Source organism: Gymnoscopelus braueri (genome assembly GCF_963280865.1).
Source record: "Gymnoscopelus braueri genome assembly, chromosome: 4".
Classification (NCBI taxonomy): Eukaryota; Metazoa; Chordata; class Actinopteri; order Myctophiformes; family Myctophidae; genus Gymnoscopelus; species Gymnoscopelus braueri.
Window position 1 is genome coordinate 36418233 of NC_137605.1, and position 15713 is coordinate 36433945.

A 15713-nucleotide genomic window follows, 5' to 3' on the forward strand; every position below is an offset into this window, starting at 1 on the left:
AGACATTATTAAGACTGATTCATACACATTCACAATGATAGAAACAGAACCTGAATGAAATACAGAGAGGATTGCGCCTTACTGATCCGGAGACCAAGACTCCTCGATATTTGAGGCTTAAAGCAAACATATTCCACCTTGGCTCCAAAAGAACAAACACATTTATCTACAATATCAATGTTCATGAGCATAATGTTAAAGGGATAGTTCACCCGCAAAATGACTTTTTTTCTATTGATTAGTCACCCCATGGAGAGCGGACCGGTAGGCAGTGGTTCCGGTAGGAGACACAAAGGAGACTCTTTGCGTCGCCTACCGGAATCACTGCTGGTCATCAAATTATTGGCTTAGGAATGCGACAAAAACAAAAAAATATCCATGACTTCAAGTCTCCATGGGTTGACTAATCGATAGAAAAAAAGTCATTTTGCGGGTGAACTATCCCTTTAAGTTCACAGGGCAATTATTAATGTTCACTAGCCTAATACTGAGTTCAAAGGACGATTTATTTTTTCCTCCTCTTCTCACTTTTGAAAGTTGCTCTGTTTTCAGGAAACAGTAATCCATTCAATGTCTTTTCAAGTCCGTCAGCATGTCTGTGCAGGTGTTACTTATACAAGAACATACACACACACACACACACACACACACACACACACACACACACACACACACACACACACACACAGACAAATACAGTAAAAGAAGGAATAAAGGAAGGAGGAATAGAGGGAAGACCGAAAAGAGGGAGGGAAGAGGAGAGTTGTAAACAACAAAGAAAATGCCCAGAGACATGTGTCAGAGACATGTGTCAGAGACATGCACGGGTCCCTGGGCTAAGAACAGCCCAGTCAGCAGTATGCTACTGTACCATCAAAGAGAGAGGTGTGATGTTAACATGAAAATGTTCCACCTTTCCTTTATTGCTGCAGTTAGACAGAAGAAGGAAATAATCAGAGGCATAACGTACAGTATAGGACATGACATGCCAAAAGGCTGTCATGCTAAACTATAGGTTTGAACCCATTTCCCAGGTACAGTATGCACAGTAACACCCTGTACCGTACAATTCTGCCTGTATTCAAGTAGGATTTACAGGCCACGTGTTGTAAACGGCTAATTCTGGTCGCTTCAGAGACAACACGCATGTTTTCCTGACCCTGTGTCTCAGCACAACAATAGGGCTGCCACTTTTTGTACATTGTCATAGATATTGTCTTTTCTCTGTGAGAGAACTTGTGTATATATATATATACATAGCCACAAGCTGATGGTTATTTTTTATTTTTTGTATTACCGTCATCAGTATTCCACCTGTGTGTGCGTTTTGCAGTCACTGAGCCTTGCCTTGCCAATTTCTCCAAGTTGATCCCAAGATGGTTTTACTTTCTGCCTCTAATCAGCCTGTCAAAGCTTGCATCAGCATACAGGGACACAAGCGCAGAGACTTATCCTCAAATCAAAGAAAGGTTAATGTCAAAAACTTGAGATTTTTCATCCCTGAAAGATATTCCTCCCTTGCATTCACCCAGCTTTCCTCTTGCATCCTGATCATTACATTTTTTTGCCTAGAAGTTACCGAATGTAGAAGCAGAACTCTCTGAGGTTCCCAGGTCCCACTTTGGTATACAATACCCTACTTGCGTAACCCTGTTCTCTGATAACATGGGCAAGGTATCTCACATAATGGTTATGGTGAAATACTGAAACGAAAGGTTTGAAAGTTAACAACATTTATTTGCTTATTATCAGCACGTTCCGGGTTAATGCTCTTGCTCACGCAGCATCAAAGTAGACATTGAGGAGGTCCCAAGAGTAAGAAACCTATTGATATTGGTGACCATTTGACCACATTACCTTCTAGTGCAGTGGTTCTCAACCTGATAATTATAATAAATAATAATTATAAGAAAGAGGCAAAAATGTTGATAATACCCGATCTACAAGCTCACAATGGCTCGCGTTGCGAGGCGTTGTGAGCTTGTAGATCAGCTATTTTCACAATATTTATCAGTGGAACCGAGTCAAACTAAATGTTATGTCTCAACTCCTACAATTCCAAGTGCTTGTCAGGGTGGGGGGTCCCCAGTTCAAATATGATTATGTTGGGAGGTCGCGGCCTGAAAAGGTTGAGAACCACTGAACTAGTGCATCCATCAGGCCAAACTTTGAACTGTGAAATCAGCAAGATTGTCAAGTTGTTTGACACTTAACTCATTCAGTGCCACTGGACGTCTAAGACGTCCGTTGATATAAGCCCTGAGTGCCACTGGACGTCTAAGACGTAAAATAAAAAAATAAAATAAAAAGTACCTGAAGGACTAGTCAGACTTTTTTTTTGGTTCAGAACCCAAGATATGATGATTTGAAGATTTTCTGCTCCATTCACTCTTTGTTTAACTTCTTACTGAAAAAGGCTGTATCTCGGCTCCTAAGCATTTTTATTTTACAATGAATTTTGGCTGTGGCACTCAGAGCCAAAATTCCATAAATAAGCTGGGCACTGAATGAGTTAAACAGACAAGGGCACAGCTCAGTGACACCCTATAGGTGGTGCTCTAGTTCAGTAGCTCACGTATCTCGAGAAACGTCCGACTGACCAATTTCAATTTCGGCGTGCACGTCACAGAGGACCCGAGGGAGTGCGGTGCCTACCGTCGATTCAGTCAGATAGGCGGTTATCCAGAACCGCAGATCCGACCGACAACCTGTGAGCATAATGCCTCTTGCGAGTCTCGAGGACCCAAGTTCGAATCCAACTCCCATCATGTCTCGCATGTGTCCCCTCTCTCTGCCCTAGGTGTCTCTCTCTACACTCTCCTACAGCATCTAAATAAAGCATAATATGCCAAATAAAGAAATAAGAATACCGGCTATTTCAAACCTGAGCAATAAATTGGTAATTGAGTATTAATTGAGTATCTATAATGTGAATTTAGGTTGTAATACTGCTAGGGCTGAAGACCTGCTCTACAAAAGCAAGCCAGTGTCTGAAAACTAACAAGTTTTACCGTAGACAAGGCAACTCACCCACACAGCTGCTGTCGTTCTTAGAAAGCTGTCTACAAATCAACAGATTGTGAGACACTCAGTTACCTTATGTGTAAAGATGACTGTTTTTACTGTGTGGTTCTGGAAGCAACGCTTCCACTCGATGCAATGATGAGCAGCACCTCACACACGTCAATGCTGCGCCGCTGCGCTGGCTGTGTGTGTGTGTGTGTGCGTGCGCGCACTTTCATGCGTGTGTGTGTATGGCTGTATGCAAACATGTGAATGTGCCTGGAATGGGTTGTAGTCTCCAGACAAGATTTCCTGTTTTAGATCAAGCGACAATTATGTAGTTGACCAAGGAGAGCAAGACCCCAGGCATGTTAGAATACAACACCACCCATCTAGATTTACTGGCGAGTTGACCTGAATCAGTGTCCCATCTGGGATGGAGGGACATGGTCAGAACAGGTTTCACAGAAAAACAATACCAGCAAGTGGGAGAAGCCATTGTTGGTCCCATTCTGTAGTTCACCCATTTGGTTGCATGGGAAGTGAAGGTTGGAGAAGCCCAGTCCAAGAATAGACTTTTTGTAACATACATGGGACTCCTCGAGCTCTCAAGGACCTTGGGCGCTGGTGTCTCCTGTGCCCAAGGGCCCAGCTTCCTGCTTTTAAATTGAGTCTATATAGAATATATATATGAATGGCCTGTAGTTTCACTGTTTTACCCCTGCTGGTGTCAGAAAGATTTTTTCTCCATTCAAGTGGGTGGGTTTTTGACGAACTTTAGACTTGATTGTATTACCTTAATAAACATTGTCATAAATACTATATGCTTCCAGTTGCTAGTTTAAAGTCTTCTTTCAATCATCATGATATGCGTTTTGGTAAATTATGGCCCCATTTATTTTAAAATTGACGATAAAGTAGGGTATGCTCTTGTAGGGGCGAGATGATTTGATTGACAAGCTACACAATCAATAGCTTTCATTCCCCGCTCCCGCTCTTGATTGACCAGCTACCCAACCAATAGCATTCATTTAGCGATTGATCCGCTTGCTTTTTGGTATATATTGAAGATGGCGGATTTGAAATCCATTGAAAAATTTGCTTCATTTATGGTCTGTAGAGTCTGGGGGCGTCACTTTGTCCATCTCTTTTATACAGTCTGTGCCGCACGCTAAGCTGGGGGACAAAGGTTCCTCCTGGTCTTCCCAAACTTTGATAAAATTGACAGACAGCGCCACCAAAAAAGCCCATAATTAACACAAAATGTGAATATTAACACAAAAGCGAGAGTGCCAAATGCATGCAGGCAACTAGCCATGGCACATGTTTTCAGCCCCTGTCTTGAGTCTTCTTTCTTCATTCATGTCATCCAATTTACACATGCTAATGAACCTGTCTGGAGAGAATTGAGACTGTCAAACTGAGGTGTCATCGCAAAATAACATTATTTAAATATTATATACATTTATTATTGTTTTCCTATTTGATTTTGACAAGTTGATTCAAGCTGGTTGGCGCTGAAAGGGAAAGGGTGTGTGTGTGTGTGTGTGTGTGTGTGGGTGGGTGGGTCGGTAAGTGTGTGGGTGGGTAGGTGTGGAGCGGGGGTCAGTGAGGGTGATGGAGAAATGAAGGGATGAGGTGTTTGTTCATGTGAATGCAAATAGTGCTGTTTCCCTGCTTGGGTTATAATTGACATTTGGCTGTACACACACGCAGATGGACACACATGCATGCACGTGCATATATAAATACAAATATTCATTTACAAATACTGAACGAATAAGCTAACCCTGTAATTTGATTGTAAACTGAACCCTGGGTAATTGTTTCTGAGTCTTACCATATATTCTCTCTCTCTCCCTGTCTCTCTCTCTCTCTCTCTCTCTCTCTCTCTAGATTGGAGAGAGGCAGCATGTCTTGGTGACAGAGGATTCATTTGACACCCAGTACTATGTGGCTCACAACAAGTTCTATGAGCAGGTAATGAAAAACGTTTTTGGTCTGTTTGGTAAAATCTTTGCACTCTCTGAGTTACAAATGGATAAAATAACACTGAGTATTTTACTGTGTATACACAGCTGTGTTGTCTTGTATTTTCTTTGGCATTCTCCACATTTTGCTGCTTTACAATGAGGTCTCTCAAAGGACTAACTGGTGTATGCGCTCCCCATATACTTACCCTAACTTTAACTTAACTAAACCCATGGCTACACTTAACCATACTGTGCTAACAGTTCCATAATTAACTATGTATACATTAAACCACACCATTGCCATGCCTACACTTTGAGTGCTGCATACCACATGTCTCCATGTGTTTTATTTCCACCCGACAGAGACGATATACAGTACAGCTAAAATCTAAAATGACACGGATGCTTTCCCGGTTTTCATGGGTTAAGTGCAGTACTTGAGTACATGTACTTTGTAGAGTTCTCAATGGACCTGAAAATTAAGGCTGGGCCCTAACTGGGCCCTGCTGGGCCGGCCCGGCCCGAACAATCACTATACTTTTTAGGCCCAAAAACCCGAAAAGGTGTCAATATGTGCTTAATGTCCTCAAAGTCACGCATCCAACAAGCTTTGAACTGAGGAAATTGGACCTTCCGTTCCAGAGATAATGTCCAAAACATCTTGAAAATGGCAACTTTCACCGCTTCGATTGAGTTTTGGCCATTGTCGTCCGTTTTTATTGAATAACACGGGCTAGGAAGGTCAGACGGCGACAAACTAGATACCTGAGTAAAGTTCACTTTGAGATGCATCCAACACATCCACTGCCATTTCCGTCGGCCTTACCGTTAGGGTGCTAGGGGCAGTTGAAATTTCTTTTTTGGGGGAATAGATTTTTTTCTTCTTCACGGAACCCGAGGCTCGGCCCGGCCCGACTAATTAGCATATATTTTGGGCCCGGCCGGCCGGAAAACGTCGGGTGGGGTAGAGTCGGGTCCTGGCAGAATTTGAGAACTCTAGTACTTAGTTACTTTACACCACTGGTTCACACTATCTCTCCAGTTCCCCTCCCCGCAGAACAACCCAGACCAACCAGTTGAAGTTCCTAGTGCAGCAAAAAAAAGCAGCCTTGATTCCTCGCCATGATGCCTCGCCAGCTTCCTGCCCGCAAACACTACCAAGCTGGAACAATTGAACCCAGCTCAATTTTGTATTTTTGTATTTTTTTACCCAGGCTCCTAAATATTTGACACCAGGGTCCAAATTGCTTTACTATCTCCCAGCCACATTATGTAGGGCATTGGTTCTCAAACTTTGTCATGTCAAGGACCCCCAAAATGATATGTATTTGGCTGCGGACCCCTAGCCTGGTTCCAGACGAATCTGCCATTGCAACAAACAAAAAAATCCCTCGGCAGATTAGGTCTGGCCCCTCTCAATAGAAATTGGATTTCTCTCCCTCCGAAGTTGTGAGGGACCAATCAGGGCCCAGTATGCAAATATGGGGAGGTTTTATCACCAGGGGCATTTTTTTAATTTGCTCCTCGGAAATGCAGGTTCCACACAGAGACTCCAAACTAATATATACGCAGTGATATTAGTTTGGCCATGCCAGGCTAGCGGACCCCCCCCATCTTAAAAATATTTTGTGCCAGGGATTTTTTTTAAATAGCAGATCTACAAGCTCATAGCGCGACACTCGGTGCCACGCTATGAGCTTGTATATCTGCTATTTTTGAAAAGCCAAAGTATAAAATATGGTGGTTAAAATGATTGTGAGGCTATATATTAACTAATTTTGCTGGGGACCCCCTGGTACCCCCCCCCCCCCCCAAGGACCCTTGGGGTAATATGTACATAGTTCTCAGAAAAAGCTGCTAATCCAGTTTTCCACAAATATGCCAAATTTATGCTCCATCGGAAGACGGCGTGGCGCGCCGAAAACGGACGATCTACAAGCTCACTACGCGTGGCACATGCACCGCATCCTGAGCTGGTAGATCGGCTATTTTCTGCGCGCGGCGATGCCGTGCGACTAAGTATGAACCGGGCTTATGTAAATCAGATCAGGGCTTTTTGCCCTGCGTGTCACAGAGTACTCACCGCAGGTGTCCATCAGCTTATGCTTGTACCGAAGAAAGTAGGTTAGCTTTAATATCGCACACACACGCACGTGCCGCGCCGTGCGCACACCCTGGGGTGGTCAACTGAGCATTTGGCAGCTGATAACAGCAGTACTGTGCGCTTTTTACTGTACTAACATTAAGGTCAGCCCTAAAGACATGTACATTCCATCCTCTCCCTCTCCACACGCACGCACGCACGCACACACATATACTGTAGACACACACACACACTCTCTCTCCCTATCTCTCTCATACACACGCGCGCACGCGCGCGCACACACACACACACGCGCGCACACACACACACACACACACACACACACACACACACACACACACACACACACACACACACACACACACACACACACACACACACACACACACACACACACACACACACACACACACATGTGGCTTCAAAGACCCTCTCCCAACCTGTGAAAAATTCACTTTCAAACATCTTCAAATAAATCAATTTCCCCTGCTTTAGCCATCATCAGAGCCATGTTTGAAGTTATGCTTTTTATTGGTAGGGAGGGTCGGGGATGGTAATAATTTTTCCCTCTCCTCGCCTCCACCTCCCCTTCTCCTCCTCCGCCCCCCCCCCCCCCACCTCTTACTCTGTTCTGCGTTTCTTTCTGCAGGCTATAAACTTTAGTTACAAGTGTCACTCAGTTCACGGGTGTGCACGCGCGTGTTCCTGTCACGCATGTGTGCATTTGAGCGCTTTTCATATGCGTTAGCGTGCACGCGCACGCGTGTGTGTGTGTGTGTGTGTGTGTGTGTGTGTGTCTGTTGACTGTACTCGAGGGAGGAACAGTCTGCCATGTTTGATGTTTCTCCCTCCCCACCCCCCTGGCCACCACCACCACCACCACCCTGCTCTTTTTTTTATCAGACCAGTGAGTATTTGGCATGTGCCCTAAATCACAACATGGCTTTGGCAAACGAACGTGATAACGTGACCATTCTGTAACAATATGTTCCCCTCTCCGCACCTCTCCCCTTTTCCCGAGGGACGAGCCCCCACATCATGCATTTGTTTTTACCTTTGTGAGTCAACACATACGCACTTAACCCATTCAATCCGGGGACGTATCTGTGTCATTTTACATTTTTGAGCTATAACCATTATTTTATACTTTGGCTATTCAAAAATAGCAGATCTACAAGCTCGGTGCCACGCTACAAGCTTGTAGATCTGCTATTTATGAAAAATCTTGAACATTAATTTTGTGCAAATCTTTAAATATGTATATTTTGAAAGCCAACATTTGTAACTCAGATCCTTCCTTCCTTTTTTTTTTTTTAAATGCATTAATTCAAATATTTGCAAAAATGTTCCCATTTTTTTTTTTAGATAGCAGATCTACAAACTCATAGCGCGGCACTCGGTTCCACGCTATGAGCTTGTATATCTGCTATTTTTGAATAGCCAAAGACATCTAAAAATGACACAGATGTGTTCCCGGATTGAATGGGTTAATCATGCATGCACTTGTATGTATGTATGTATGCATGTACACGCACGCGCACACACACACACACACACACACACACACACACACACACACACACACACACACACACACACACACACACACACACACACACACACACACACACACACGTGTATGGCTATTCCAGAGACATGTGTGTTTAGCATGTTTTGACCTTTGTGCTTACCGTTGGTTATTTGTAATGTTAATGTGAACTGAGCGTTTCTGTTTTTGTTCTCTTCTTGTTTACGTTTTGTTTTGTTTACTGTTATTCAGGATAAGTGAACAGAGAACTGGAATAATTTGAAGGAGTAGGTGATCGGTTAATTTTACAGATGGACAGACAGACAGACAGACATACAAGAAGGATAGAGGGTGGAAAAAGGCAGCATAGAAAACACTACAAGACTGAGGAATGAATGGAAGTAGGTGAAAAACAGTTAGTGAAAAGGGGATGAGGAGATGAAGTGTGAGAGTGATCGATTTTTAGGAGTGAAAGAACAGAGGGAGGAGAGAGAGAGAGCTGCAGATAAAATGGACAGGACAAGCCAGTCGCTGCTTGTCCTCTCAGGTGAGGAAATGAAAGGAGCAGTGTAGGAATGGAAAAGGATGGAGTGTGTTAGGTAGGTGGAGAAGGAAGGAGGGAGGGAGTGGAGAGGGGGGGGGGGGGGCAGAGGTGTGAGTGTGAGCAAATGGCCTAGTTTCACTTTCACACCGTCAGATGGATATCTCACCCGACAGCTCTAATAGGCACCCATCCCACCTGTGTGTGTGTCTGTGTGTGTGTGTGTGTGTGTGTGTGTGTGTGTGTGTGTGTGTGTGCAACTGCATCTGTGTCTTTGCGCGAGCGTGTGTCGCTGCGGGTCTCTGTTGAGACCTGACAAGCTCTTTCATCATTGAATCACCTTGTAATGGGCCTCAGATGACCCTCTCTCTCCCTCCCACTCACACCCATGCACACACACGCACACACACACACACACACACACACACACACACACACACACACACACACACACACACACACACACACACACACACACACAACCACTCAGACACCTGTCTACCTCCATCACTCCCCCCGCACCCCCCTACTCTCTTTTTGCTCCCAGTAGCCACGTAACATGCGTGGCGTGCATATGTGCACATGGAAACACACACACACACACACACAAACACATAAAGTAAGGAGCAGCAGGTGTGCTGATTGTTCTGGCGTGCTGCTGGTGTTGTCCTGTTCTCATATCATATACCACACCACCAATCACTAATTAACATGATATATGCTGCTCTCCACAACTCCATTTACACATGCTATTCTCAGACCCAGCTAGCGCTCGTTGAATGTGCGCCGCGCTCTCCCAGAGGAAGCGGACAAAGCTTAGTGTCAGATGCCAATGTTTCAAGAGGTTCCATTGCAGCTCAACGAGGATCATATCTGGTTATTGAGAATGCAGTGGCGTATGTTTAACGCCATCGTCACCATGCTTTGGGAGCCAAGTCAGTAATGACCCATGACATGTGGAGCACACCGCTATAATCCTGGAAGAAGCTGCTGAGACATTCATCAAAAAACTAATTTCATGTTGGCGCCGGTTAGAATCTGCCTAGCCGTTGCGAGAAAGACTAAATAGAATTGACTGCAGCATTAAACCCACTGACATGAACACTGCTCTATAATGGTGGTTTATGAGAGAGAGACTGAAAGAGAGAGAGTGAGCAGTCTATACATACTCTATCTATGCATTACGTCATTGTCTCTAGTTAGTTTCAAAAGTGTTTTGAAATATCTAAACAAAAAGATGTCGATATGATCTTTATTTACAGCACTAACTCATTAAGAACACATTTCTTTTTACAATAAGCCATAATTATATACTCTTTGTTTTCCTATTCTCTTCCCTGCTGCGATGTGCCTAGTTTCATAGTTGCCATGGCGAACTAATAAAACAAACCAGCAAATCCCACTGGTTAATCTCACAGCTGTTGCCATAGTTTTTGACCTTGAGGGCTTCCGTAAATGGAATTGAAAACAATCGGCACCATGGTGAACAATTCTTTTTTTAAATGTCGTATTATTATTTTAATCTAAGCAGGCAGGGACTAACGTTAGCTAAATAACAATGTGGCAGAGCGTTGGGGAAAACAGTTTTCAGTTGGCAGTTAATTGAAAATGTAATTGACAGATGTGGAGATACATGCAGAGGGCTTGATGGACGGCAGGGCGGCTTTGCGCTGGTTTCTTGGCATGGTCTTTATGTACGGTATTGGAAGACTGAGGGAGCATTTGGGACATACACACACAGGAACTCTTTTCCTTCATTTATACTCCATCGTACGATGGCGTCACTAGCCAAAAATGGCTAGTCTACAAGCTCACGAAGCGTTGCAAGGCGACACCGTCGTACAGTGGAGTATAAATAAGGCGTTTGTTGTCTTCTCTCGTTCTCTCTCCCTTTATTTTTTCCATTCTCTATCATGTCATATACACTGAAATATTCGATATTTGATCTATATTTACACTTTTCACATTCAGATTATGTCCAAATATTATTCAGCTTGTCCTGTATCCTGTATACGTGGGAAAATCTGATTTATTTTCCAAGAGCTACTGTAAATGCAGATTACTGTGCTTGTAAATACGTCTCATAATGTGCCTTAGAAAGATGGTAAATGCTTGAGAAGTCTTATTTTCCACATGTGTAACGAGCTCTGAGCTGCCCACAAACATTTTATATTGTGTGGTGTGCATTTCTTTGTTGGTGGATCTATGCACACATTTTATTTCCACTCAGATGGTGGTTGAAAGTGTATTTGATGTTTGATATTTCACAAGGCCAGATGCACCACTGACCTCCTGCAGAGGGGCTTTGGGTATTCAGACGCTCAGAATTTGATGTATTTAACCAAATGAACCCTGCTGGTCCTATTTTGGGCATGTCATTATAGGTGACATTTAAAAAATAAAATATTTTAAAATGTTTAAAAAGGAATGCAGCAGTAGTTGTGAACTTGCAGATTGACTATTTTCACTATTTGTTGTTTGATTGAGTATAGGGACTAGCATCCCTAGTCGGGGCATTTCATAATGGGCAAACATTCGGCAAAAGTATCACAACGCGTTGTGAGCTTGTAGATCTTCTATTCTTGGCAACGAGATTTGTTGTAGAGGGAAAAAAGGAGGGGACCAAGTCCCTGAGGGGTCTGAAGTGTAGGGTCTACAGTGTACCTGTCTCCTTCACCTCTCTCTCAGACACATGCTGTCTGGTCTGTCATACCAGCAGATTTGACCTTCTGACTGGTGACCAGAAACAAACCACCAACAACTAAACTAACTTGTGTCTCCCTGCTCCAAGGTGCTGGTGCCAAAGGGGCCCCAGTTCAAAGGGAAGATGATTGAAGTGGACATCTACGAGGCAGGGAAGCACTACCTGAAAGGACGGCCGGTGGACGACAGCAAACCCTTCACTCCTTCTATTGCTGCACCTCTGCAGAAGGGAGAGGTGTCAGGGCTCACTCAGGTACACACACACAGATAGCAGATCTACAAGCTCGCAATGCTAATGTGTTGGCAGCTTGTAGATCGCCTATTTTCAGCAAAGAGATTTGGCTTGATGTAGAGGGAAGACCCCAGTCAAAAAAAGTATATGTTGTTTAAGGGAAATGCACTGTTGATGTGAACTGTTATGTGCATGTGACAAATTAGACTTTTTGTCTAATTTGTCTGTTCTGTCGTCCTACATTTCCCATTATGCATTAGTATATACTAACTGTAGTGCTTAATGTGATTAATCCTACAGCAAATACAGAGGTAATGTTGAATATTGTGAGTAGTACCCATTTTTTAGACCCATAAAATACATATTTCTTCACCACTTGTGTGGTGTGTGCAAAGTTGCGCAACCTTTCGAGTACAGTATGTTTAGGTTCTCAAAATGTGATTCATAAATAATAATGCTTTGCTAGGGCTTCGCAACTGGTGCCGTGCGCAGGGCCTAATAATAAAAAAGATTATTAGAAACTCTTAAAGGTTATTCGAATAATTGAAAAAGTAATCGACAGAATAATTGGTAAGAAAATAATCAACAGTTGCAGCCATATAGTTAACCCATTAAGACCGGGAACGCATCTGTGTCATTTTCATATTTCTTTGGCTATTCAAAAAATAGCAGATATACCTATGAGCTTGTAGATCTGCATTTTTTTTTGAACGATCGTGAAAATGTGTGCAAATCTTTGAATATATATATATATTTTTTTAAAGAAAACATTTGTAACTAAAATCTTTGCTTCTGGGGATTCTACAAATGTATTCTAAATCCTAAACAGTTTTTTTGGATGTTGCTATAATATCAGTGGTTCTCAAACTTTTTTCATATCAAGGACCACCCAAAATGATATCTATTTGTCCGCGGACCCCCATCTCAAAATATTTTGTTCCAGGGACCCCCAGAAGCAAAGATTTGAGTTAAAAATGTTTATATATATATATTCAAAGATTTGCACACATTTTCTTTACAAAATCTACAAGCTCATAGCACGGCACTCGGTGCCGCGCTATGAGCTTGTATATCTGCTATTTTTGAATAGCCAAAATAAATCTAAAGTGACACTGGTGCGTTCCCGGATTGAACGGTTTAATGTGTCCGTCCGCTGGATGTAAATGTGTTCTAGTGAATACATTTCAGACAGATTGAGCCTCTCGTCCTGTCCCTCTCTGAAGGACGTGTCTCAACATCATTTACTGCCTGTGGCCCATACTGTGTCTCTATTGCTTCCCCCTCGCATAATCACAGCCATAAAAATTGTGTTAACATCCAGCTATTCATAATTTTGTGTAGTCAGCGAATGACAGGGATATCTCTCTGTGTGTGTGAGCGTGTGTGTGTGTGTGTGTGTGTGTGCTCGCTCGCACCTATGCCTGTGTGTCCATGTGTCCACATTTTTGATTCATGCTCTCGCACTGGTGCAAAGGACAAGCATATAGGCAGCATGAGATGAGTAATTTAAGCCAAGCTATGGCTGACTACACTGTTCTTTACCTCTCTCTCTCTCTCCCCTCCCCATGTTAATCTGTCTGTTTCTCCGCATGTTATTTTTCACTCTGACTAGTTGTAGCTTATAGTTCAGGACATGGAGTCACAGAGCAGAATATGATACACTTTCTAATTTCACACTCCATCAGCCTTTACTGCCACAGATGGAGGGAGGGAGAGTGAGAGAGAGAGGACGGGGAGAGGAGGGAGGGAGGGAGAGAGACTGAAGGCAACAGACAAGGAGCCGAGGAGTGTAGAAAGACAGGAGCCCGAAACCCGCCGTGAACGAATGGGAGAATTAAAACGAGTAAAGAGGGAGATATAATAATGGGAGAGAGAGAGAGAGGGAACAGGAGAGGAGAGAGTGAAAGTTCACGCCACGTTGAGCAGCACGTCGTTTTCTGGGATCTTATGACATCATGTATGAAAAGTTCAACAGTGAAGACCTTGTAAAACTAGCAGCCTCATAAAACCCACTCTGTTCTCTCACGCACGCACGCACGCACGCACGCACGCACGCACGCACGCACGCACACGCACGCACACGCACGCACACACACACACACAGATAATTACATACCCTTACAGGTCAATTTTTACACTTTCAGTTCAATTAACACTCTGGATTTTCCATGCAGCCACACTCTTTCTCCTGTCTGTGTTTCTTCCTGTCGACACATGTACATCCACACATGTTACATGTGTGCGGGTGTGGACGCCAATTATCTCCAGTTAACTCCTAAGTGTGTTTCACAAGACACAGCGTTGCTTGAGGATTTATGGAGAGGAGGAGTGGTGCTGGGAGACTCATGGGAGGTACGGACAGGGAGCAGGAGAGAGAGACAGAAGGGGGTGAGAGAAAGAGAAGAGACAATGTTAGGGGAGTGACAGAGTATAGCACGTAATCGTATCTTCTCTTTTTTTTGCACCATAACCGCAAGCCAAGGTCATGCTTGGGTTTGATCCCGGAAGTGTCAGTCAAACATTTTTCTGAACGCTGGTCTGTTGCAATTACAACCACGTCACGTCTAGAAAGTGAAATTTCATAAATGAATAATATTTTTTTTCTTATACTCTCCACATCATGAACACTGTGAGACGTCAGCTTAAAAACTAAGCTCCGATCCTCTCATCTCACATTATTCCGATTATTTTAGTTCCGAAACACGCATCAGTCAATCATCAATCATAACATATTCAGTATGTTGGCTGTCTTCAGGTGTCAGTAAAACCAACGTCCTCCGCGACAAGAAGAACTCATCACTCCGAGACATCACCACGGTTATGATGCATCTAGGGCATTATGACACTTCTGTCCGCTGCTAATAACAGACCTAGAAGGTGGCATCGTAGCACAGGGCTAATAGATAAATGACCTACTGTACTAGCCTTGAAGCACCTGGAAGTGCATAGAAAACTAGCGTGCGGTGGAGCTACTGCATATGCATGGGAGCTGTACGTGATGGCTCTGTGCTCAAGGGCGTTGTGATGATGGAGACATAATTATGCCCACTATGATAGTGATTATAGCCGCTGTGCTTAGTTCTGAATGCGCGGAGAACAGAGCACTACTCGATACGGACTGATACGAAAAAAAGAGAGAGATGTACACACACCTGCAGGCACACATTAAAAAACACACACACACACACACACACACACACACACACACACACACGTACATTACACACATACATACAATCTCACACAAGCACCCTGGTGCTTGGCCTATATATATTTTAAGCCCATCTATTTTCTATGAGTCTCTGCATGATTCAACCACACACTGAGCGCTTGCGCTCTTTCCCTGTGTGTGTGTGTGTGTGTGTGTGTGTGTGTGTGTGTGTGTGTGTGTGTGTGTGTGTGTGTGTGTGTGTGTGTGTGTGTGTGTGTGTGTGTGTGTGTGTGTGTGTGTGTGTGTGTGTGTGTGTGTGTGTGTGTGTGTGTGTGTGTGTGTGCGCGCGTGCGTGTGCGTGCGCAGTACATATGCATGTCTGTGGGTGCGTGTTAGAGAGAGAGAGAGATGAATGAGTGGTTAGGCAAGCCGGTAGACTCTCACCTCCATGGCTGACACAATAAGGTCTATAATTTCA

The 15713-nt window shown here is 43.6% G+C and overlaps 1 protein-coding gene across 2 annotated transcripts in view; it reads left to right on the forward strand.

The window, feature by feature from the left end:
- cdkal1 (CDK5 regulatory subunit associated protein 1-like 1) overlaps window positions 1–15713 on the forward strand; it is a 326254-nt gene that overhangs the window by 294432 nt on the left and 16109 nt on the right. For both annotated transcript variants that reach the window (XR_013933115.1, XM_080427624.1), the window contains exons 13-14: window positions 4900–4983; window positions 11941–12105. Coding sequence is in view for 1 of the 2 variants with exons in the window: in XM_080427624.1 (XP_080283750.1) it covers window positions 4900–4983; window positions 11941–12105 (249 nt within the window). In the remaining variant the exon portion in view is untranslated. The remainder of the gene's footprint in view (window positions 1–4899; window positions 4984–11940; window positions 12106–15713) is intronic.